Source organism: Bos taurus, chromosome 28, assembly GCF_002263795.3.
Source record: "Bos taurus isolate L1 Dominette 01449 registration number 42190680 breed Hereford chromosome 28, ARS-UCD2.0, whole genome shotgun sequence".
Classification (NCBI taxonomy): Eukaryota; Metazoa; Chordata; class Mammalia; order Artiodactyla; family Bovidae; genus Bos; species Bos taurus.
The window spans coordinates 16,314,792-16,341,919 of record NC_037355.1 but is presented as its reverse complement, the minus strand read 5'-3'; the positions used below and the strand labels follow the sequence as shown (position 1 = coordinate 16,341,919).

General features: G+C 38.1%; 1 protein-coding gene across 3 annotated transcripts in view; it reads left to right on the top strand.

Annotated features, from left to right (window-relative positions):
• The window catches only part of ANK3 (ankyrin 3), a 749,833-nt gene that overhangs the window by 104,454 nt on the left and 618,251 nt on the right, over window positions 1–27,128 (top strand). For all 3 annotated transcript variants that reach the window (XM_024986627.1, XM_059882494.1, XM_059882492.1), the window contains exon 2: window positions 17,660–17,698. In XM_024986627.1, the coding sequence (XP_024842395.1) occupies window positions 17,660–17,698 (39 nt within the window). The remainder of the gene's footprint in view (window positions 1–17,659; window positions 17,699–27,128) is intronic.

Genomic DNA, 27,128 nt, shown 5'->3' with positions numbered 1-27,128 from the left:
TAGAGTTTTTTTTTTCCTCCAGAAAATACTTCAATTATGCCTTTTATATCTTCTAGCTAATGTGTCTCTGCATACTGATATTGTTTGTTAAATATACGAAGGCACCTGTAACATTTGTAATAAATGTTACATGAGCTTTTCAGTTTCTAGACATCATCTCTTTAATTCTCTGTTGCTATGGGTTTTCATTAGTATTCCCTGGAGCCTGGGTTGCCATAGAAAATGTGTAGTTGTAGAGGAGTTACCATGACAACAATCCACCATTATGTATTTTTCAATATCAGCTAGCTGGAGATGATAGTGAATCTGAGGATATTTGTTTTGGAGTCCAATAATTAAAAAAAAAACAGTATATTTCAATATCCTAGTTATCTCCAACATATATTTTAAATATGATGCTAGTTATCCTTTATTTAAATAAACAGAAATGAATATGTTTTAAAAGCTAATTTTTAGCCATTTAGCTTGGTCTCCAGAAATTTAAATTGCCTTAAATATTTGAGACATACATAAACTCCCACATAATAAAGCTCATGTCAAATAAGCATAAGTTTTTGTTCTAATTATCTCCTGGCTCTTTCATGACCTCAAAGAATAGCAGCTCAGGTACATTACATGAGAAAACAGAGGTGGAAGAGTAGCTTTTATCTTTGAAGTGGAACTCAGAAATAAAGAAAGGAAATCACCTGGTGACTCATTGCTCAATGTAGCTTTTTTTAAAAAAGAAAAAAGCAGAGAACCTATTTTCAGTAAAGTGGCAAATCCCTTGGTTGAAGAGAAATTTTAAATATACTATTTAAATTGGAAAGCTTTTGATATATCCAACGCTTGAGCAATCATTTTGAAATTGTTTACCTATTAGCAATGTTAGGCATATAATGTCAGTTGTCTTCAATTTACTTTCCTTATTGGTACCCTAATAGAGTGATACACCATTATTTTGTCACAGGGCCAGGTAGAATAAATGTTATAATAACAGTTCAGCAAATTAGATCTATGTATATCAGAGATTTTGAAAAGATGAGCGACTTTCAAGTTTTACAGTTTTACAATCTGGCTTAAAATTTTTTTGTTGTTGTTCTTAATTGTTGCTGTAATCTGAATTTTTCTGTCCCCTGCAAATTCATATGTTGAGACCAAATGCCCAATGTTATGGTATTAGGACTTGGTAATCTTGGGAGGTGATTAGGTCCCTTATATAAGAGACCCCAGAAAGCTCTCTTGCCCCTTCTATCATGTGAGGACATAGTGAAAAGATGGCCATCCATGAACCAGGAATTGAGTCCTCACTAGACACTGAGTCTGCTGGTGCCATGAACTTGACTTTCCAGCATCCAGAAGTATGAGAGATAAGTGTCTGTGGTTTATAAGCCCACCAATCCACAGTATTCTGTCAGAGCAGCTCTGATGAACTAAGACAGTTGCCAAGCCTTTCTTTGAAACTGTGGGAAGATATGATATTGGGTCCTCTTGTTTTTGTATTCTTCTTAAAAACTTTATATTCGAATATAGTTGCTTTACAGTTTTGTATTAGTTTCTACTGTACAGCAAAGTGACTCAGTTATATGCATACATATGTCCCCTCTTTTTTGGATTGCCTTCCCATTTAGGTCACCACAGAGCGTTGAGTAGAGTTTCCTGTGCAGTACGGTAGGTTCTCATTAGTTATCTGTTTCATATACATGGTAGTGAATATATGTCAGTCCCTATCCCCCAATTCATTCCACCCCCCGCCCCCGCCAGCCCCACTACCACCACCCTCATTTCCCCTTAGTGTCCATACGTTTCTTCTCTGTCTGTGTCTCTCTTTCTGCCTTACAAATAGGTCCATCTGTACCATTTTTCTGGATCCCATATATATATGCGTTAATATATGATATTTATTTTTCTCTTTCTGACTTACTTCACGTTGTATGACAGTCCCTGGGTCCATCCACATCTTGTTTTTGTGTCCTTGAGGCCATGTAATATTGGAGCTCTCCAACATCCTTCTCTGGAAACTTTTCCTCATGGGACATGTGAAGATAGCCGCTCCTATAGCAGAGTAGATGTGCCGCACAGAATCCTGGGTGGTAATTCAATATTTCAAAGGATTGGTGAATATATTAATTGTTCCTGGATAAATGTGGGGCAGCCAAGAGAAAAATATAAGACCAAGTAGTGTTTTACTGGGTGTAGTTTCATAGAAGAGGTAGGTAGAGTTTGATGGAAAACATTTAAAAAGCTGACCTTCCAATCCATGCTGCTACTATATCAAGGATATACTTTCCCCTCCCATAGATCAGGGTCTAGAAGTGTTTCAAGAACTTCTTCCATTGTCCTCTCCTAGTGGAGTCATGTAGACAGGATTTGTGTCTCCTGTAACACAACTCACTCAAGCCTTGTTGTTTGGAGTTTTCACTGAGGCTCATTCACTTAGACTTGGTTGGTCACACAGGCATTATTAGCTTACTCTCCAGTCCCTCCTGAGACCAAGCTGATAGCACGTGGACACAGGCACCCCCCATAAATCACACTGTTACTGTAGTGTGTATGCTGTGGCCCCAAACACCATGGTAAACACCAGCACCCTTATCAGATAGGTATTCAGAGAGCTTAGAGGCCACTGCGCCAGGTTCAAGGGCAAAGGCTAGCCTTCCTTTCTGACAAAGTTAATCCTTTACTACAGACTTGCTTTGTCTCTTTCCCTCTCCATCCATTCTAACAAGCTCTTGCCAGATCAATCTTTCTAATCAATAGTCTTAGTCATGCCACTTTCCTGCTGAACAACCTGTGAGTCTTGTTGTACTTTTGTCCCTCTGCTCTAGATGTTACAGGTTTCTGATGATAGATATTCTCTGTTTTTGGCCCCATAAACCAGTAAAATATCAAAGTTGTCCCAAAGTACTTAATCACCCTATGTGTTCCTAACTGTTCTTTACTCTTCTCGTCTTCTCAAACTCTGATGCCCTTGCCCATTCAAAATCTTTGTGGGCTCATCTTACTGTCATAGAGCCTTAATTGCTTAAACTAGATTTATTTCATTCCTTTATGGGTCCCTTTCCTTGTACCTCTCCATGACATTTGCCTTCCATTGTTGTTTTTGTATTTGTCTTATTCTTTATTATACAGGATGCTCCTTCAGGGTGAGCATTGTGCCTTATTCCTCCTTATAGTCTTCGTAGAGGCTAAGAAAATGCTTGGAAACTGGAAGGGACAGAATATGTGCAGAGTTTCATTCTGGTCTTTTGGAGAGAATGCAGCAAACAGCCAGTGTCATAAGAGCAGACTGCTTACAATGATGGCTTCTCTGTTGTATTTCAAAGCCCAAAGAACATTATAGACCCTCTTAGGGTTCGTCGTAGACTGGGGTTGTTAGGGAGCTTCTTCTGTAGATTCAGCTTTGTTTTGAAGAACTGAATTCCCATGAGCAGATAAACCCATGGAACAAGCATTCGTGTTGCTTGGTCCATCTGAAGCATTGGGCACCGTCAGTGATTTGAGGATCTACCCTCAAGGATCGGATTGAGTCTTGCTGGCTCCAGTGTGAAAAATAACCTTATAGAATTCATTTAACCTCAGTTCTAGGCCTTCTTCTCCCTCTTATGCTAAACCCTCTCTCTTCCCCCTGCCAGGATTCCCGTATACCTTACGCTGAGAGAGACAACTCTTTTAATGTATTTGTTTGTGTAATGATTTGGTGTGTACTTAATGAACACACATTTATCAGGCCCTTTGTCAGATGTTGAAGATACAGTGGTGAACTAGATAGAAATAGCCCTTGTCCTGATTTTCTCCCATAAAAAAATTTTAAAACTCTAAGGCACATTTTCTGTTGGTTTAGTTAACCTTCAACTCATTAATTTCCTTATAATGCATGTGAAACAGGAGAGCTAAACGGAGAGCTAAACTAACGTCAGCAGATGTTAGTTGAACATTTCTACTGTGTGCTAAAAAGCAGTCTAGGGGCTGCCCTGGTGGCTCAGTGGTAGGGAGTCTGCCTGCCAATGCAGGTGACGTGGATTTGATCCTTGGGTCAGAAAGATCCCCTGAAGGAGGAAATGGCAACCCACTCTAGTATTCTTGCCTGGGAAATCACATGGACAGAGGAGCCTTGTGGGCTCAAGAGTGGGGTCACAAAAGAGTCAGACATGACTTAGCATCTAAATAACAACAATAAATAGTCTACTACCATTACCTTGTTTTAATCCTCCCGACCCTTGGGTAGCAGCCTAATTGTCATTAGATTATAGATGTGAAAACTGAGGCTGTGTTTTAGGTCTGACTCTTTAAACCTTCCCTGGTGGCTCAGCTGGTAGAGAATCTGTCTGCAATGCGGGAGACTTGGGTTTTATCTATGGGTTAGGAAAATCCCCTGGAGAAGAGAAAGACTACCCACTGCAGTATTCTGGCCTGGAGAATTCCATGGACGATATAGTCCATGGGGTTCCAAAGAGTCGGACACGACTAATAGACTTTCACTTTCTACTCTTGATCTTGGACTTTCCACCACTGTGTAATAGATTGCTACTTGGCTGAGTAAACCCTCCCACTTTTTTTTATGGTGACTTTGATCTTTCACTGTTATTCTTACCAAGTGATCAAACAACAGCTCTTGCCTATGCTAAAGTTCACACAGGTGGCCCCTACAGTTTTAGCTGAATGAATGGATCAAATCTATTACCTGTTCTTAGCAACCGTGTTTATCTTTGTTATATTACTTATTATATTGCTTGAATATCATCTTGGAAACAAAGGAATAGGTGACATTAGAAATGTTTTTTAACTAGCTGCAAGTTGCGAACAATAATTGTGCCACTTGGAATTTTATGGTAGTTCATTTCAAATACATTGGTTGGTCTGAGCTCAACAACTTTTATCAACAAGTGGGTTGACATTAAGCTTCTCAAACCTCCAACAAATCACCTGACTCCTGAAATAGGCTGGAATGGTGGTTTGTCAGTGACAAATTGTTTCACTGCTCTCTGAGGCAAGAATATTATGAATGTTCAGCATCTCAGTTTATTTACTCAAGTATATTTGAAATGATGTATTTGGGGATCTGTATTTTCCAAACTTTATGACAGGCTTATTTCTCGAAGGAAAGATAAATAAAATGTCAAATTCACGACTAAACAATCTAGAATTTTAACTATCTAAATGAGTAAGGGAAATAGCATTTCTTTTTACTGTTTCAACCACTGTCTCCTCGAAAGGTCTTCGGAGAGTTTCATTCCAGGAGACACTCTGCTTGAACATATTGGGCAGGTGCATTTGTGGATGTAAGTGAACATGTTACATTGTGTTTGTTTGCACAGTTGCAGTGGAGAAATATTCACCCAAATTGCTTTCTCTCATTTAAACTGTGTTATTTCAGTAGAGTAGATTGAGGGCAGGTGAGTAGAATGGTTAAGAGGAAGGCTCTGATGTCAGAATTGGGTTTGAATGTCACCTTCACTACCAATAAGCTGTGTAACTGAGCAATTTAGTCTAAGTGTCAGAATCTTCATCTATAAAGTGGAAACAGTAATAATTAGTACCTCATATTGTTTAAAGAGTTAATCATGTTCTGTGTTGAACATATATTAAATAGCCACTAGCTCTAGAAAGCTGAATGAGTGAATGAAAGTTACTCAGTCGTGTCCAACTCTTTGTGACCCCACGGAGTATACAGAACATGGAATTCTCTAGCCCGTAATACTGGAGTGGGTAGCCGTTCCCTCCTCCGAGGGATCTTCCCAACCCAGGGATCAAACCCAGGTCTCTCGAATTACAGGCGGATTCTTTACCAGCTGAGCCACCTGGGAAGCCCAAGAATACTGAAGTGGGTAGCTTATCCCTTCTCCAGTGGATCTTCCCAACCTGGGAATCGAACTGGGGTCTCCTGCATTGAAGGTGGATTCTTTACCAGCTGAGCTACCAGGGAAGCCCCAGCTCCAGAAGGCTAGCTGTTGTTTAATTTTTTTTTAAAAAATGTTGCTTTATTTTTTAAAAAAGAAACTGGTACTTTCTCCAATAAAAATAAATAAAATAACAGCCCTGCTGCTGCTGCTAAGTCGCCTCAGTCATGTCCGACTCTGTGCAACCCCAGAGATGGCAGCCCACCAGGCTCCCCCGTCCCTGGGATTCTCCAGGCAAGAACACTGGAGTGGGTTGCCATTTCCTTCTCCAGTGCGTGAAAGTGAAAAGTGAAAGTGAAGTCGCTCAGTTGTGTCCAACTCTTAGCGACCCCATGGACTGGCAGCCCACCAGGCTCCTCCATCCATGGGATTTTCCAGGCAAGAGTGCTGAAGTGGGGTGCCATTGCCTTCTCCAATTGTTTCAGTTATTTTTATTGGAGAAAGTACCAGTTTGTTTTTTTATTAAAAATTTTTGAATTCATGCTTAATTCTTGGTAGCAAGTGAAAATCTTTTGGAAACTACAGAGTATTGAAATTCTGTGGACTATGGAGCTGAATTGGGAAAGGAGTATGACAAGGCTGTATATTGTCACCCTGCTTATTTAACTTATATGTACAGTACATCATGAGAATTGCCAGACTGGATGAAGCACAAGCTGGAATCAAGATTGCCAGGAGAAATATCAATAACCTCAGATATGCAGATGATACCACCCTTATGGCAGAAAGTGAAGAGGAGCTAAAGAGCCTCTTGATGAAAGCCAAAGAGGAGAGTGAAAAAGCTGGCTTAAAACTCAACATTCAAAACACTATCATGGCATCTGGTCCCATCACATCATGGCAAATAGATGGGGAAACAATGGAAACACTGACAGACTTTATAATTTTGGGCTCCACAAATCACTTCAGATGGTGACTGCAGCCATGAAGTTAAAGGATGCTTGCTCCTTGGAAAAAAAAGCTATGACCAACCCAGACAGCATAGGTAAAGCAGAGACATTACATTGCTAACGAAGGTCCATCTAGTCAAAGCTGTGGTTTTTCCTTTAGTCATGTATGGATGTGAGAGTTGGACTATAAAGAAAGCTGAGCACCAAATAATTGATGCTTAGAACTGTGGTGGGGGAGAAGACTCTTGAGGGTCCCTTGGACTGCAAGGAGATCCAACCGGTCCATCCTAAAGGAAATCAGTCCTGAATATTCATTGGAAGGACTGATGCTGAAGCTGAAACTCCAATACTTTGGCCATCTGATATGAAGAACTGACTCATTTGAAAAGACCCTGATGCTGGGAAAGATTGAAGGCAGGAAGAGAAGGGGACAACAGAGGATGAGATGGTTGGATAGCATCACCGATTCAGTGGACATGAGTTTGAGCAAGCTCTGGGGGTTGATGATAGGGAAGCCTGGTGTGCTGCAGTCCATGGAGTTTCAGAGATTCAGACACAACTGTGTGACTGAACTTCTGATGTAGCTATAGCACTTGAGTTCAAATCTAAGCTTCTTTATTTACTGTCAAAGTTTGGGCAAGTTACTCACTCTCTCTGTGTCTCAGTTTCCATGTATATAAAAGGAGGTAATAGAATACCTACCTCATTGTGTTAGGTGAGGACCAAATGAGGTAATATTTTTGAACCCTTTACAATAGTACCTGACACATAGTAAACACTATATGAGAACTAATTTATTATTTTATATTGATGATAAAATACAACTAACTATAAAGATGGATATGCATATTGAATCATGAATAGAATAAATATTTATTATTATAGACATTGACTAACTGGACATATACATAAGGAATGTATCAGATATGGAAAAATCTCAAATTCAAGATCTCCTTGGAAATAGGGTTCTTATTTAAAAGAAACCATTCATAAAATTATACATAGTTATTGTAATTGATATTGAACCTTTTTTTTAACCTAATGTTTATACCTATGTAATAAACTCCAGTTCTTCTTTTGGGGCTTCCCCGGTGGCACAGTGGTAAAGAATTTGCCTGCCAAGGCAAGAGACTCAGGAGACTGGAGTTCTATCCCTGGGTCGGAGAGATCCCTTTGAGTAGGAAATGGCAACCCAGTCCAGTATTCTTGCCTGGGAAATCCCATGAATAGAGGACCCTGGCTGGCTATAGCCCATGGGATCGCAGAGTCAGACATGACTGAGCACATGTACACACAATCCTGCTTTTGTGAACTCAGACGTGATTTGACCTGTGTTTTCCTACTTGTTATCTTAAGAGATTATTCAGTCAAGGAAGAAACGAGAATGGTGTAGGACAGTCTCAAAATAATTATCATGGACTTCAGAATAGTACTGCTGGAGAGTAATTGCTGAAAAATGAACCATGTTGCCTCTAATAGTAATTGTAAAAGTTCAGTAATTGTGGTTCTAGAGACTGAAGGTCAGTTTCAGGAAATAGGAATGATTTTGGATTCAACAACAGAAGTCCCAAGTTCCAGTTCTATTACAGCCACTCATTAAGCGTATTCAGTTCAGTTCAGTCGCACAGTCGTGTCCAAGTCTTTGCAACCCCATGAACCGCAGCCCGCCAGGCCTCCCTGTCCGTCATCAACTCCCAGAGTTTACCCAAACTCAGCTCTGGTTATTTCACTTATTTCTTTGCTCATCACTCTCCTCTTACAAAATAACAGTGATAATGTCTATCTTCCTTTCTCACAAGACTTTTTTATGGGCTCAGTATAAACTGTGAGAGGCAGCTGTGCTCACCACTGTAGCACAAGATGGGAGGGAGGGATACATTAGGAAGTTGGGAGTAACATATTATACACACACACTGCTATATATAAAATAGATAAACAACAAGGACCTACTGTAGTGCAGGAAGCTAGACTCAACATTTTATAATAACCCATACAGGAAGAGAATTTGAAAAAATATATGTATGTAACTGAAATACTTTGCTGTACGCCTGAAACTAACTCAACATTGTAAAGCAACTATATTTCAATTTAAAAAGTAACTAGAAAAAAACATGCAAGTTTAAGAAGTTAAATATGTATATATGTAATGCAGAATCCCTGGACACGTAATTGTGCTTCTCATTTTTATTAATGTCAAGACAAAGATGAAGAATTAAGCATTTTTGTTTCTCTGTAGAACTGTGGAAACATGGTTTGGGCTATGAGAAGAGACTAGCAGAGGGATATTTCCTATTTACATTCTGTTCTACTAAATTGAATTCTAATTAATGTAATTCTTTTTAATTTATTCTAATTCTATTTAAACATATCACTTTCCCTCACAGCATATGGTTTGACCTGTATGGCAGAATGAGAACGGGGAAGGAGGAACTTGGGTTGGGGGTTGGGTTAATAGAGGGGAGGAGGCCCTGATGTAAAGCTGAAAAAGGTATGTGTGGATGTGTTTTGTCAAACCTTTTTTAAAATTTTAATTTTTTTTTTTACAGTAGGTCCTTGTTGATTATCTATTTAATTTTTATGCCATTTTTAGATTAAATTTATTTCTTTTTAAATGAAACAAAGATGAATGTTTTTAATGATAAAAGGTGCAATTCACAAAGAATATAGACATCGTCGACCATTAGACACCAAACAACAAAGAAATAGAGACACGTAAAGCAAAAATCAGAACAAATATAAGGGAAAAGTACACAATATATAATCATAGTGAGACATATTAACATTTCTCTGAGGATATTTTATCAATTGCAGAAAAAATTAGGGGCATCTTGAATGATGTCATTAATAATTTAAATATAATAGATTTATAATTATATTAATCTTATATCCTACACACATATATTTAAAATTTTGTATCTCATATGTTGTCAGATGTCCACAGGACATTTAAGAAAACTGTCAAAAAGATAAACATTTCTAAATTTCAAAAAGAATTCTTTTTCTGTGTGATTCAGTTATACATATACACATGTATTATTTTTGAAATTATTTTCCATTGTAGGTTATTATAAGATATTCACTATAGTTCCTTGTTCTGTACAGTAAAGTTGTTGTTTGTTGCATATCTACTTTTTAAATTAGAAATCTAGAATTTTATTTATACTAAGTCAAACAAGAGAATCAAAATGTCATAAATTTTTTAGTTGGGCAAAAATTTATAAGTTTTCTAGAGTATATTTTGTTGTTCAGTCACTCAGTCATGTCCAACTCTTTGCAACCCCATAGACTGCAGCACACCAGGCTTCCCTGTCCTTCACCATCTCCTGGATGTAAAATATATATATTATATATATATGTATACAAAACTTTGCTACCATGCTTGATTAAGGCTTGAGAAAGAACATTAAAAAGGAAAGGAGAGATGGAGAAATTGGAAAACATAAACTAAATGAAATGGGAGCTGCTGCTGCTGCTAAGTTGCTTCAGTCGTGTCCGACTCTGTGCGACCCCATAGATGGCAGCCCACCAGGCTCCCCTGGCCCTGGGATTCTCCAGGCAAGAACACTGGAGTGGCTTGCCATGTCCGTCTCCAATGCATGCATACATACTAAGCCACTTCAGTCATGTCCGACTCTGTGCGACCCCATGGACAGCATCCCACCAAGCTTCTCTGTCCATGGGATTCTCTAGGTAAGAATACTGGAGTGTGTTGTCATTTCCCTCTCCAGAAATGGGAGCACTGAATATGAAATAGAAAAAGTGAAACAAACTAGATAAAAGTAAAAGATCCTCATATAGCGCAGTTTTTTAAACAAGGCTGCTCATTTAGAAACATATCTGGAGCTCTGGCAAAAAAAAAAAAAAAAGGCAATACCTGGACATTTGTATTTTTTAAAAAGTTCCAAGATAATTTTGATATGCATCTTGATTTTAAAAAGTGATTACGAGTTTTTCAATTAAATGGTAGTTTTGATGATATAGAATTCTATTATTTTTCTATTGACCAATCATGATACAATGGTATTGGTGGTGGTGGTGGTGGTTTAGTTGCTAAGCCGTGTCTGACTTTTGCGACCCCATGACTGTAGCCTGCTAGGCTGCACTGTGCATGGGATTTTCCAGGCAAGAATACTGGAGTGGATTGCCATTTCCTTCTCTAGGGGATCTTCCCGACTTAGGAATTGTACCGGGGTCTCCTGAACTGCAGGTGGATTCTTTACTGACTGAGCTATGAGGGAAGCCCATACAATGGTATTAAATGAGTAATAGTTACATAATCACAATAGTGAAAGATATCTATCAGCTTTCATAATCACTAGCCAGACAAAAAATAAAAGATAGTTACAATTGCAAGCCATAATGGGGACATGATTAACCTAACAATATAAAATAATTACTTACAATTTGGGGAGTCAAGCAGAGTGATGTGGTAAGTGGAAGTGCATACATGCACATGTGGTTATCTACTTTAAATATAGCAGTGTGTGCATGTCAATCCCAAATCCCCCATCTATATATCCTTTCTCTCCACCCTTTTACCCAGTAACCACAAGTCTGTTAAGTCTGGGAGTGTTTCTCTGTTTCGTAAAGTTCATTTGTATTATATTTTAAATTCCACATCTAAGTGACATCTTATGGTATTTGTCTTTCTCTTTCTGACTTACTTCTCTTAGTATGAAAACTCTAGGTCCATCTACGTAGCTGCGATTGGCATTATTTCATTATTTCTCATGACTGAGTACCATTCCATTGTATATGTGTACCACGTCTTCTTTATCCATTTCTCTGTCAGGACGTTTAGGTTGCTTCCATGTCTTGGCTATTTGTCATTCAGATGATGTCTTAACAAGATTCTCAGGCTTCCTCTGGGGGGAAAGGGATCAAATGGTAGGAGTAATACGTTTTAGAATACAAACAGGTTTGAGAAGGGCAGCATCCAGGGTTCCTGTTAGGGAGAAGGAAGGAGTATGGCTGACGAAGGAGCTCTCCCAGGAGGGGGCAGAACTACCCAGAGAAAGAGTATGGTCTGGATAATTACCTTCTAGAAAGCACAAGAGTCAGATTTATTTGAAGTTTTTAAAAGCTGCAACTTTCTTTTATCCATAGTTTTTAGGTCTGTAAATGGCAATTTTTCAATAATTGCTAGTTAAATTATCCTAGAGCAGCACAGAAAGAAGTGTATTTATTTGGAATCAGGCCAATAGAAGGAAAACTTGCCTTTCCGAAATGCAGCGAGTCAGAAGGAAGGGAAGAACTTGGATCAGAACTTGGGTGGTAGCTATGAGAAGGAAAGCATATGAGCCGAATCTTATTCAAATTTAGCTTTTAGTCTGTTGGGCACTTTCAACCATAATGGGTGCCCAAGGGAAAAGAGAGGCTATTCTACTCTGATGTGTTCCTTCTACCCTCCTTTTTTTTAATCACCATTTCCATCTCCTCTGCTAACTCCCAACTCTCTGTTTACAAGGGTTTCTATTTTGCTTTAAAGTCCTATCCTTTTTTACCTCCAGTGTTTTTGCTCTCAGTGGACAAAAGTTACGGAAGTTCTTTGTTCTCTCTGCCAACTGATGGTCAGGAAGGCTTCTCAGCCATGTCTCTGTATCTCCTACTAAATTCTCTTTCCAATACAAAATCAGTGAGTCTTGAAATATTTCTTCAAATAATAATGAATGATCTACATTTTTGGAAACAAATCTTTTTTGAAGGTGATAGTGAAAGTGTTATTGCTTAGTTGTGTCCGACTCTTTGCGACCCCATGAACTGTTTCTTGACAGGCTCATCTGTTCATCGGATTCTCCAGGCAAGAATACTGGAGTGGGTTGCTGTGCCCTTCTCCAGGGGATCATTCTGATGCAGGGATTTCTGCTGCATTACAGGCAGATCCTTTACCATCTGAGCCACCAGGGAAGCCCAATTTTTGAAGATATTTTCAAATATACAAGTATAAATAACCCCCATTTGTTCATTTCCTGGATTCTACAGGTATCAACATTTTCCCTGCTTTTTTTTTTTTCTGAACTATGTTTTTTTTTTTTTAATTTTTTTTTAAGCATAGTTTACAGTATTGCTTTACAGCTTCAGTGAAGTGAATCAGCTGTTGTTGTTCAGTCACACAGTCGCGTCTGACTCTTTGCTACCCCGTGGACTGCAGCATGCCAGGGTTCCCTGTCCTTCATTAACTCCCGGAACTTGCTCAAACTCTTGTCCATTGAGTCGGTGATGCCATCCAACAATCTTGTCCTCTGTTGTCCCCTTCTCCTCCTGCCTTCAATCTTTCTCAGCATCAGGGTCTTTTCAGATGAGTCGGCTCTTTGCATCAGGTGGCCAAAATATTGGAGCCTCAGCTTCAGCATCAGTCCTTCCAATGAATATTCAGGATTGATGTCCTTTAGGACAGAATGGTTGGATCTTCTTGTAGTCCAAGGGACTCTCAAGAGTCTTCTCCAACACCACAGTTCAAAAGCATCAATTCTTTGGTGCTCAGCTTTCTTTATAGTCCAACTCTCACATCCATATATGACTATCAGAAAAACCATAGCTTTGATTATGCGCACCTTTGTTGGCAAAGTAATGTCTCTGCTCTTTAATATGCTGTTTAGGTTTGTCATAGCTTTTCTTCCAAGGAGCAAGCGTCTTAATTTCATGGCTGCAGTCACCATCTACACTGATTTTGGAGCCCAAGAAAATAATCTGTCACTGTTTCCATTGTTTCCCCATTTATTTGCCATAAAGTGATTGGAATCAGCTATATGTATCTCCTCCCTCTTGGACCTCCCCCACCATCCCACCCATGTAGGTCACCACAGAGCACTCAGCTGAGCTCCTTGAACTATACAGGAGGTTCCCACTAACTGTTTTACATATGGTAGTGTATAAATGTCAATCTAATCTCCCAATCCATCCCCCCACAGTGTCTACACCTCGTTCTCTACATCTGTGTCTCTCTTCCTGCTCTGCAAATGGGTTCATCTGTACCACTTTACTAGATTCCACATATACGCATTAATATATAATATTTGTTTTCCTCTTTCTGACTTACTTCACTCTTTATCACAGTCTTTAGGCAGATCAGCATCTCTACAGATGACCCTCTTTTGTTCCTTTTAATGGCTGAGTAAAATTCCATTTTTTATATGTACCATATCAGCTAAGAAATTAGCTATCATTTATTGCATTACTTTTTAAAGAAGCTGTTTCATAAGGTCTAAATGAATTTATATGTCTAAATTTAGGACAGAAGACATTGCTGAGTTGCAGATTGACTGCTTTATGGAGTCATAGGATGGTTGCAGTGGAAAATTAAAAGGTATTGAAACCAGACAACTTGGGTGTACATTCAAGCCCCGCTATGACTTTGGGCAACTCATGTTACCTCTTTAAAATTCAGTTTTCTCTGTGGGATGAAAATGAAAATATTCAGCCTCAAAAGGATAGGAGGATGCTTCTTCAGTATCATAAGAACTGCCTATTTTAATTCCATTGCCAACATCCAACTCATCATATGAGACCCTATAATTTTAATTAAAAAGGCTGAGTGCCTAGAATTTTAATAACAAAGGCTGAGTGCTTTTGTTATTAAAAGGTTGATGCTTTTGAACTGTGGTACTGGAGAAGACTCCCGAGAGTCTCTTGGACAGCAAGGAGATCAAACCAGTCAATCGTAAAGAAAATCAGTCCTGAATATTCATTGGAAGGACTGATACCAAAGCTGAAGAAGCTCCAATACTTTGGCCACCTGATGTGAAGAGCCATCCCATTGGAAAAAACTCTGATGCTGGGAAAGATTGAAGGCAAGAGGAGAAGGGGACAACAGAGGATGAGGTGGTTGGATGGCATCACCAACTCAGTGGATATGCGTTTGAGCAAGCTCTGGGAGATGGTGAAGGACAGAGAAGCCTGGCTTCCTGTGCTGCAGTCTATGGAGTCACAAAGAGTTTGATTCGACTGAGTGACTGAACAACAGCTAGAATTTTAATATGTTAATCAGTTAATAAACAAGGATATTTGTCCTCAACATGGCTTTTAAACATTTTTTGGAAAGTTTTGTTCTTTGTGTCACAGTACGGCATATCAAAGAGAGAGAGAGAATGAGAATGAATTATGGGAAGAAAAGAGCATCCTAAGAGTAAGTGAAATGAGAAGTGGGTTGGGTCTATGTAGAGGAAAAACAGGTGAGGATAGGCAAGAAAATGTAGGAAAAGAGGTTGGAGATACTTCTATCAAATACTGTGTGCTATTTCAAATTCACACTGTGAGACCAAGAAGTGACAGATAAATCAGAGGAAGAGAAATAGCCCTGAATCTGATGTTCATCCACTGACTTGTTGAGCACGTGTCTGTGTTACACTGAAGTAAGTGCTTTCTGTAAATTTTCTAGCCTAATACTTACAACAGAACTGTAAGATAGATAGTGTTTTCTCTTTTTACTTTTAAGGAAAAATAAGATTCAGGGTAAAAAACGCTTATTCTGAACATTACAGCTCAAACTGTACCTCAAAGCAGCTACTCTCACAGTGAATCTTGTACAAGTGAACTGGCAAGGAATGAGTGGTTTTTACTCTGGTGTTGGGGGAAAGGGCTGAGAGAGGGGGTCATCAGAAATCACAGAAGTACTTGCTTCATGCCATCCCTACAATAAATTCTACACAGGTTGGAAAAAAAAAAAGGAACCAAGGGTAAAAGGTGATAGCAGAGTTGGAGGAGAAGTAAAAGAAAATGTAAGTAGTTATTTCATTAAAATTGAAACTTTGAAAGTGGGGAACTTTCTAAGCATAGAAACCATGGAAGAAACCACCAAAAAATGATTGGTATGTTTGGTGACATAAAATTTCAATTTCTGTGCATCAAAAACCATTATAAGTCAAACCTAAATGCAAAAAATGAGCTGGGAAGGCAAATGAAAATGTGTATATAATTGTGCTACACAAATGATTAATACCTCTATTGTCTGAGGAGCTCTTACAAATCAATAAGAAAACCACAAATTTCCTAAGCTAAAAATAGTCAAAAATAATAACTGGAGAACTACCGTAAACTTAAAAAATTACTTAGAAGCAGTGATAAGAAGAAATAACTAAAATTAAAAGCAGATATTATTTCTGCTATTAAATAAAACTTTTATAAAGTGTTAGGGTTTATCTGTGAACATTTTTAGAAATAGGAACTGAGTTGCTCATTGTCCTTTTGGTGGGCAATCTATAGATTTTTATCTTTTTGGTGCACAAATTATAGACAAATGCCATGGAAAAAGTTTATGCCTTTTCTTCAGAAATTCTATTTTTGTGAATTTCACTTGCAAAAATTAGCCAATGTAATGTCAAGATTTTTATGCAAGGGTATTGTTGCAGTATTAGATGTACTGTTAGATGTACTAGACAAAAATAAAAAAGATGATTTAATAAATATCAGAAAATATTTGAACAAAGTTTGTGAATATGAATATTCAAATGCACAATCTGTTAAGACTGTGTGTGTGTGTGTGTGTGTGTGTGTGTGTGTGTTTTAGCCAACTGGCATGTGGAACCTTAGTTCCTGACCAGGGAGCTAACCTGTACCCTATTGTGTGGGAGCACAGAGTCTTAACAACCTGGACCACTAGGGAAGTCCCCAGGATGGTTTTTAAAGACTATTTTATATAAATATAAATGATTCGTTGCTAAGGGGAAAAGGTAAGACATACTGTATATACAGTATAATCCTAAATCTTGTTTAAATTCCATGTGTGTGACTTTGTATGTTGAAAGGGAGCATCAAGGAAAAACAGAAGATGTTAGTTTCCTTCTAAGTGGTGCAGTCATGGTTTGTTTTTATTTTCTGCCTTTTGCCTGTTTTCTACAGTGAATATAAATTGCTTTTATAATTATAAAATGTTATTAACATTTTAGAAGTTGTAAAGATGAAATATAAAAATACGGCTGAGGATAATGTTTTAGGAATGTTAATTTTATTTTCCTTAAATGGAACCTTAGATAGAAACTTAAAATTTCAGATTTGAGTCTTTATGATTTGATAGTGGATTTTTAAAAGCTGACAGATTAAATGATCTTTGTGATATCGGTTTTTATAGGGTTGAATTAACTAATACAAGTGTCATTAGAGCTAAAGGTCCAAAGCAGAATGTTCCTTTCTTTGCGTTCTGTGTATATAACCTTTGATTTTTGTTAGAATAATTTTCATCTTACACATTACCATATCCTAATAGGAAATGAGCTAAGATCATTTTTTTTCCCTTGATGGAATAAAGTTAGCATTTTGTAAAAGCAGAAAGTCAATAGTAACCTTCATTTTGGAGTACCTGTATTCAGAGTGGATCCTTAGTTTTCTCTTTTGAGTTTGTAATAATAATATAGGAGTCATGCCATCTTTTGCATAATCAGGCTTTGGGCCTTTACATGCCTTGTTATTCTGGTTCTTGGTAAACAATATTTGGAGTAATAAAGTTTAAGAGAGAAAATGGATTTCTCATAATAGCTGTGAAGGAAAATGGTATGGGAAAATGTTCCACTATGCCAGTGTTTTCACATAGAGGAACTTTTGCATTATCTTATCACTGTCAAAGTTATGTCTCATGGGCATACTCATTTTAAGTTCAGGGTCATACTTTTTTTGTGCATTTTGCCCAACTTCATCTTTAAAAATTCTTTTTGGATTATTGATGCCATTGATTGGGTGCGTATACTTTGGAGCTCTTCTTGATTGCACAGTTTATCTAAGCATTTTCTGCAGACATCTTTCCTGTAGTCCATCATATTTCCTCTGTTTTTCTTTGTGTCCCCTTTTAAGGCACTTTCTGTTTTTAAGTCCATTATTAATAAGTATTTGTTGACTATTGTCCTGATAAATACACGAAATTCTTTCGTATTTGCTAAATGTTGGTTTCTTTGTTTTTAGGTTGACTATGGATCCTACTATTCGCAGAGCTCTAGAAAGGTAAACAAAATGAACACTGACTTCTTTTGGTTTGACTGACAGTATTTTTGGTTTGCTTTCTTTGTTGTAATTGAAAGCATGAACTCATATGAATTTTTTATGAGATTCTGCTTTTAACTAGTTTATTGCTTTTTAAAAATTAGAGAATAAATTGAAAGCTTTTTATAGTTTGCCTAGTGGGTTACCTGGACATGTGTTCAGGCTAAGATGGTACCTTGAAGGTGTTCGCTGTGTTCCACATTTGGTCTTCAGCTCTGCAGCTTTGAGGTTTGAGTTTACAGCATGTGAGAGCAGCCGTGTCCCCTGGAGACTGATACAGTATTAGTTTCTCTATTTATGGTGCCATGAAAGCCAAATGCTGGGCTTGCCTCATTAATATATTCTCTCTCTCCTGTTTAAAAAGCCTGCATAGGAGTCCAGCTATGGTCAGTCATTTGCTCCTAGATCTGGAATTAGAATGAGGAGAGAGGACAGCCATTGTGAAGATTTAAGAGTGAACGCCGTGCTAGCCATGATAACCTGATGTGTGTGTCTAACCTAGAGGGGTGTTCTGCTCCGTGCGCTGTGCGGGTACCTTTTCCCCACACAGTGATGAGTACCGCACATGTTACTTTATTGCACTTCACTTCACTGGGCTTCACAGATGTTGCATTTTGTTTTTGTTCTGTTTTTTGGTTTTTTACAAACTGAAGATTTGCGGCAAGTCTGCCCTGAGCAAGTCTATTGGCGTCATTTTTCCAACAGCGATTGCTCACTTTGAGTCTCTGTGTCACAGTTCAGTAATTCTCACAACATTTCATACTTTTCATTACTTTATTGTGGTGATCTGTGTTCACTGATCTTTCGTGTTACTATTGCCATTGTTTTGGTGCACCATGAATCTAGCCTGCATAAGATGCTGAACTTAGTAAATGTGTGTGTTGACTGTTCCACTGACCAGCCTTCCCCACTATTTCTCCCTTTCCTTGGGCCTTCCTATTCCCTGAGAACAACAGTACTGAAATTAGGCTAATTAATAAGTTTATAATGACCTCTAAGTGTTCAAGTGAGAGGAAGAGTCGACATCTCTCACTTTAAATCAAAAGCTAGAAATGGTGAGGCTTAGTGAGGAAGGCGTGTAGAAAGTTGAGATAACCAAAATCAAGGCCTCTTGCTCCAAACAGCTGAGTTGTGAATGTAAAGGAAAAATTCTTGGAGGAAATTAGAAGTGCTACTCCGGTGAATACCCAAATGATAAGAAAGCAAAACAGCCTTATTGCAGATCTGGAGAAAGTTTTAGTGGTCTGAAGAGAAGATGAAACCAGCCACTACATTCCCTTCAGCCAAAGCCTAATCTCGAGCAAGGCCCTAACTCTCTTCAGTTCTGTGAAGGTTGAGAAAGGTGAAGAAGCTGCAGAAGATAAGATTGAAGCTAGCAGGGGTTGGCTGATGCAGTTTTAAGGAAAGAAGTCATCACCATAACATAAAAACTAAGTGAAGAAGCAGCAAGTGCTGATGTAGAAGCTGCAGCAGATTATCCAGAAGATCTTGCTAAGATGAGTAAGGCAGTTGGCCACACTGAGAAACAGATTTTTAATGTAGACAAAACAGCCCTTTATTGAAAGGAGATGCCACCGAGGACTTTGATAGCTAGAGAGGAGAAGTCAGTGCTTGGTTTCAAAATTTCAAAGGACAGGCCGAATCTCTTGTTAGGGTCTAACGCAGCTTTTGACTTGAGTTGACAACAGTGCTCATTTACCTTTCCAAAAATCACAGGGCCCTTAAAAAGTATACTAAATCTAGTGTGCCTCTGCTCCATAAATGAAACCGCAAAGCCTGGATGACAGGACATCTGTTGGCAGTATGGTTTACTGACTATTTTAAGCCTACTGTTGAGATCTACTGCTCAGAAAACAAACAAACAAAACTTTTCTTTTAAATTACTATTGTTCATTGACAGAGCACTTGGTCACCCAAAAGCTCTGATGAAGATACAATGAGATTAATGATGTTTTCGTGCCCGCTAACACAACGTCCATTCGGCAGCCCATGAATCAAGGAATAATGTTAACTTTCAAGTTTCATTATTTAAAAAATATATTTTATCAGGCTATAGATGCCATAGATAGTGATTCCTCTGATGGATCTGGGGAAAGTAAATTGAAGACACTTCTATAAAGGATTCACCATTCTAGATGCCATTGATAACATTCTTGACTCGTAGGAAGAGACCAAAATATCAATGTTAATGGGAGTTTGGAATAAGTTGATTCCAGCCCTAATGGATGACTTGGAAGGGATTCACAACTACAATGGAGAAAGTTACTGTAGATGTAGTAGAAACGGCAAGAGAACTAGAAATTGAGTCTGAAGATGTGACTGAATTGCTGCAATCTCGTGATAAAACTTGATAGGAGTTACTTCTTATGGGTGAACAAAGAAAGTGGTTTCTTGAGATGGAATCTATTCCTGGTGAAGATGCTGTAAAGATTGTTGAAGTGACAATAAAGGATTTATTGTCAGTATTACAGAGACTTAGTTGATAAAGCAGTGGCAGGGTTTGGGAGAGCTGACTCCAATTTTGAGAGGGTTCTGTGGGTAAAATGCTACCAAGCAGCATTGCCTGTTACAGAGAAATCATTCATAAAAGGAAGAGTCTATAAGGGACTTCCCTCGCAGTCCAGTGGTTAAGATTTCATGCTTCCAATGTAGAGGGAAGGCACAGGTTTGATCTCTGGTTGGGGAACTAAGATCCCATATGTCACATAATGCAGTCAAAAAAAAAAAAATAAATAAAGCAAGAAAAGTCCATCGATGCAGTAAACTTCATTGTTGTCTTACTTTAAGAAATTGTCATCTTTAGCAACCACTTCCCTGATCCATCAGCAGCCATCAGCATCAAGGTAAGACCCTCTACCAGCAAAAAGATTACTGATTCACTGAAGGCACAGATGATAGAGAGCATTTTTAGCAATAGAGTATTTTTAAATAAAGGCATGTACATTGTTTTTTTAGACATGAAGATATCACACATTTAATAGTCTAGAATGTAGTGTAAACATAGCTTTTATATGTGCTGAGAAACCAAAAACTTGGTGTGACTTGCTTTATTGCAATATTTGCTTTATTGCTATGGTCTGGAACCAAACGCACACTATCTCTGAGGTCTGCCTGTAAAAGATGCAGTTTCCCTCTCAGCTTCCCATTTTTCTCAGTTTCCACCATTGATCTTTCCACATACTCATAACGTCCACTAGTCTTTCTGTTTTAGTCTGGGAGGTATCATTCTGTCCAACTGTCAAGCAGAGGCAACAGTCAGAGTTGTATTTGAATGTCAGCTCTACTTGGCTCTAGGCTCTTGCACAAGGTATTGAATGTTTCATTTCTCTTATTTGAAAACATATTAGTAAGAGTCCCTATCTCATAGACTTGTTGTGAGATGAAACATTTAACTCAGTGATGTAATAAGAGCTCAGTAAATATCAAACAATATAATTCAGGTTATCATGGCTTAGTGTTTATTCTAAGGTGAATTCTGCACACACATGTATAGATTTTATTAGGTTGAACTGTGTGAAATTGCCATTTTGGCATGTCAAAGCACCAGCTATTCACATGGCTAACCCCAATAATAACTTCTAATTTTTGTCTATAGAACCTTAGTTATTTTGCTTAATACATGTCATTATCCTAATTGAATATTAGCATATTGAATTATCTTCTTTAATTCATGTTATATTGTTGTTGTTCAGTGAAATGGCAGAATAATACTGATTTGGGGGTGTCATGAACTTAGTAATGATAATGTTGTCTATTGAGATTTTTCCAAGTCAATCTGTTTCTCAAATGGGCTCATCTTTAAAAAAATTTTTGAAGTATAGTTGCTTTACAATGTTGTGCTATTTTCTATTGTACAGCAAAGTGAACTGGAGGGTGTATATTAGAATATACACATATATCCCTTCTCTTTTGGATTTCCTTCCCATTTAGGTCACTGCAGAGCATTGAGTAGAGTTCCCTGTGCTAAACAGTAGGTTCTCATTATTATCTATTTTGTACACAATATCAGTAATGTCAATCCAAATCTCTCAATTCATCCCATCTCCCCATCTGCCTTGACATCCATATGTTCGTTCTCTGTATCTATGTCTCTATTTCTGCTTTGTAAATAAGATTGTTTATACCCATTTTTTTTTCAGATTCCACATATGTGTGTTAATATATGGTGTTTATTTTTCTCTTTGTGACTAACTTCACTCTGTATGACTGAGTGCCATCCATGACAGTGTATCACTAGGTCCATCCATGTCTCTGCAAATGACCCATTTTCATTCCTTTATATATATATGGTACATTTTCTTAATCCATTCCTCTGTTGATGGATAGCAATGTTAATAATTGATACCATTTTCAGAATGAGCGAAACACAAATTTTACCAATACTCTGTGAAAGAACAAAAGTATATGTTGTTATGTTTCAGGATTGAAATATTTTTGTTGATCTTAAATCTTTTATGAAAATGAAACAACTACTCATGAATGGATTGAAAACTTTCTTGCTCTACTTGCTCTACTCTATTTCTTGCTCTACATAATACTTATGTATTTGTGCACAGACTGACCTCCTTAATTTGGCCTTTAGCCCTTTAAACAGCTTCTGAAATGAATGTGTGATCATGCTAACCTTCTGTAGCAATCTTTTACACATGGTTTAAATGTTGCCATTACTGAAGTCCTGACTTTGTACCAGGGATGGTATAAACCAAGCCCTGAGGCAGCTATTGGGAATTTCAGGCTGAAATGATTTCTCTAGAGGCTCCAACAGCATCAGGAATTCAGTTGGGTGAGTGCTCAAAACTAACTGGGGCAAAAAGAGGCTCAGAGTTGATACCTTGTATCCCCAAAGTGAAGGGTTTCTTCTGCTTTACATTTTTGGGATCTTGCAAGTTTCTCTTCTGACCTTTGGTTTTAGTATAAATTCAACCATCTTGGTGCTTTGGAACCTAACTGGCCTGTCAGCTAAGTTTCAAAGCACATTCTAGGAATCAGAGATCTGAACTCTGATGAAGAGGCCCCTCATTGCTTGGTATCCACTCCAGTTCAGTTCACTCAGCCAGCCAGCAGGGGCCCCCAGGAGGCAACATAGGATCCTTGTCATTTTTTTGTTGTTATTGAATCGTCTCACCCAGTTAAAATATCAAAGTCTTCCTGGGATTAGAGAATGAGGAAATATGATTTCATGCTGCATAAATTGAAAGGGTGGCCTTGGTGAGTTCTGAGTTTGAGATAAAAAGAGCATCAGTAAAAATGAAAGGAAACCCATTTAATTATGTCTGTTATTGGACTCTTTCTTTCTCCTCCCCCCACTACTCTGATAATGTATTTTTATGGAATGTGAATCAAATGGCAGCCTTTAAGAATCCAAGGTCACTTTTTAAATCTTGTCTGCCAAAGACTTGCCTAGACAGGCCTTTGATTTAGATGTTTGTAGATGTGACTTGACATCATGGCTAGGTGTGCTGTCAGAACGTTCGATTTACTTAATAGAAAGGCTAGAGTAAAGCTTGAGCCTCTCTGATAGGACTCTTTTGTCTTTGAACTGAGGAGTATGAGTAATCAGGAACAATGCTCCCTGCTGGCAGGTGGAGGACGCAATTCTAAGAACTGTCAGAATTGACTCATGCCCACTTTAATGGTATGGGTTACAATGAGGCTGACTAAAAATATCTGGATTGGTGGTGTTTGCGAGAAAGTGTGTCTTCCTCCTACATTCAGAACAGATCAGAGCTGCCACCATGCAGACACCCAACTGCCTTGAAGGTCTTTTCAGCGAGAGACTGATTGACATGAGGTTCAGATGTGAAAGATCTCTGGCTGTTCCTGCTTGTCACTTCCCTTAATTCAGGACTGATCTGAAGGCTCAGACATGTCTCTCCTCTTTGCTCCTTCAAGTGGGCCCTTCTTGAAGGTGTGTGGTCAGTAGGAAGGAAAGATTGGTTTTCAGTCCCAAAACACTTTTTTGTGACATTCAAGAAAGAAATGTTTGCTTTGATTTCTGTTCTAAAGAGAGTGCTCTTGTTGGGCCTTTAAAAAATGTGTTAGGGTTTAAAATTTTAAAAATGTGTGTGTGTGTGTGTTTGAGGGAGAGAGAAAGAATGTGATAGGGAGAGAGATGGGGGGGATGTAGAGAATGAGAGGGGGGATTTGGAAGATTAAAAAATCATATCTCTTATTCAGAATAGTTATAAATGTTTATAATTTACCTGTATTAGAAATCATCTCATAAATGACAAGTCATTAGTTAATAACGACTTATCACATACGGGTAACTTACACAAGTTCAGAATCTAAGAGTTTAGAATCCTGGTACAGCAGATCAGAGTCAATAACCAAAATTTATTAATTTTGTGGTTTCACAAAATGGTCCTCTCTAGGATCCTTCTACACCATGAGAAAACCCAATATTTCAGTTGACCCTCAGTTTTCCAGTACCCCACTTCAGAGCTGCTAAAGACTTCAGAAATGATGTCTAATACCACAGTATTTTCTCCCAGACCTCTGATGCTGTCTATTTACTTTCCCTTTGAGGTGCAGGGAATAATCTATATTATTTTTCTCCTGCAGGTTTGTTAATGCTTTGCTCAAGTCAGTGGGGAAGCTGTCATATTTGCCTTGTAAAAGGGCTTAACATATCATGGTGATACTACTAGTCTGGATTGGTTACCAGATTCGAGATTTTGGCAGTTGATAAAGTTTCATTTCTAAAAATACAATATTATAAAAGAATCTTTCCACAAAGAGGCCTCATCCTTTTTCTTTTTCATGCTTAATAAACATTGTTTCATTTTAGTGAGTGTTTGACTTCTCTTCTGAATTCTCTATCCTTGTCTTTGGGTATTATTGTATTAGAGTACTAATTTTCTTGTCAATTCATACCAGCTTTTTATATATTCATATTCTTAGTCCTTTCACTCTATTTTGGTGGCCAGTATTTTTATAGAGTTCCTTTGCCTTCTGTTCTCTTTATATTCTATTTAACTTGCTAAGTTTAATTTAAAAATTTAGTAAATAAGCTTGTATTTTCCAACTATGGTGTAACTGCTAACTGTAGAATTGTTTTCAAATATGCTAATTTTTAGAAAATGTCATAGTTTGGGGTCACACTTTTGATCTGAAAATTAAAAGAAAGGATAGTGAGTGTGGCTGAAAAGATAACAGTCATGTTCAGGGCTTTGAATTCTCAGCTAAGGAGGTCAGTCTAGTGTAGATGTGGTTCACATCAAATTGGATGCAGTTGTGACCATGATATGGGAAGGTATTGAATAGTTAATCTCTTTAAAGCATTGGTGGAAATTCTAAGCCACCTGGACACTATCTTATTAGTTCCTTCTTTTTTTTTTTTAAACTCTCATGGATGTCTCTTTGTTACAGACCTTTTTATGGATATCACATCTAAATCCATGACACATCTGAAATGTGATTAATATGTGGATATTAATCCAATATGTGAGTTTAGTACTAATATGTCAAATTGGTGCCATGAATTCTAAGGTGAATTCTTACCCTGCACTCTCATCTTTATGATGAAAAGTGTGGTCCTAGCTTGAGTAATGGTTTGGTTCCTAATCACAAACCACCTTCTTCCACAGCACCAAATAATGTACTGGTTCAAGTCTGGCAGACCAGTTATTAGTTAGAAATTGTGAACAAGTTACTTGACTGCTTATATTCTTAATTTTTCTCATTTCCAAAGGAGAATAATTGGGCTTTTCAGGTGACTCGGTGGTAAAGAATCCGCCTCTCAGTACCGGAGACACAGGTGACGTGGGTTTGACCCCTGGGTTGGGAAGATCCTCTGGAGGAGGAAATGGCAATCCACTCCACAGTTCTTGCTGGGATAATCCCATGGGCAGGGGAGCCACAGTCCATGGAGGAGGGCTACAGTCCATGAGGGTCACAAAGACTCAGACACGACTGAGCAACTGAGGATGAGCATGGAAGGGGAATAATAACAGATCCATACCTTATAGCATTATTATGAAAATAAAATGAAAACGTATCCTTCTCAAAAAAGTTCTCGGTACGTTTTAGTGAAAATCCCTGTCATGTCCAACTCTTTGTGACCCCATGGACTGTATAGTCCATGGAATTCTCCAGGCTGGACTACTGGAGTAGGTACCCTTTCCCTTGTCCAGGGATCTTTCCAACCCAGGGATCGAACCCAGGTCTCCCACATTTCAGGCAGACTCTTTACCAGCTGAGCCACAGGGGAAGCCCATGGTACATTTTATGTGTTTGCTAAATGTTAAATATCATGACTATTGACATGTAGATGCGACATCCTCTTTTGTTTTCCTCAATTGATGGCGTTCAAAGCCAGTTTTAAGAGAGTGATGGTAATTCCCAGAAAATTATGAGGACTTAACATTTTTAATAGGGTAGTAAGGAAACAGCAGGCAAGAAGTTGATGATAGATCCAGGAAATGATGCTTTAAAAGGCAATTTCAAAATGATCAAAGTTTCTTCCTGTGGATGTTTCCCTGGCCCACATGTCATACACCTCCACATCCATTTGTGATATTCTAAAAGTTGGATCAAAATAGATGAACAGGATTTGAGAATGTTAATCTCATTTTGGTCTTTATGATAAATGTTTATCAGTCTGTGTATCTACCCACCTGTCAATATATTATGTATGTTATCAGTATATATATATATATTACTATATGTAATACAAGTATGTGTGTTTAGAGATGTTTGTGTGTACACACACAATCTGTATTTGTATAATGTGTATAGTAATGTAAGTTAGAGCTCTAAAGAGCCTTCATGATTCCAGATTCTTGCTGAGCCTCTTGATAAGCGTTATTCTCCTAATTCATCCAGAAGGAGGACCTGGGGAAGAGCCTCAGTGTGATAAATACTGTTTACTCCAAGCTACAATGATGGGTTCCTTTCTTCATGATGGTGTGTAATGCATATCATCCACTGCTCAGTCTGTAATTCCAACTCAAAAGTGATTCTTTCTCAGGCTAGAAAGAAAGTAGGACACATATGTGTTCATTTGAAAAACTTCTTTTCCATTATGGTGTATCCCAGGATATTGAATATAGTTTCCTGTGCTACACAGTAGGAACTTGTTGTCCATCCATTCCGTGTACAATAGTTGGCCTCTACTAACTATAAACACACAGTCCATCCTCCTTTGATGAATATCCCAACATACTCATTCTTAGTGTCACAAAATGACTTCCTGGTGTAGTTGATTGTAGTTTGTCTTTTGCATTTATAAGCATTTGTTGATACTTTATGACTTCAAATGGTGCAGTAAAGGAAAAGTAAAGGGACTAACAGGTATTGGGTGGCCATGATGTGCTACATGATATTAACATTTGATTCTCCCATGAATATGTTAGGCTGGTTTAATTGCCCTTGATCTATTGATGCCAAC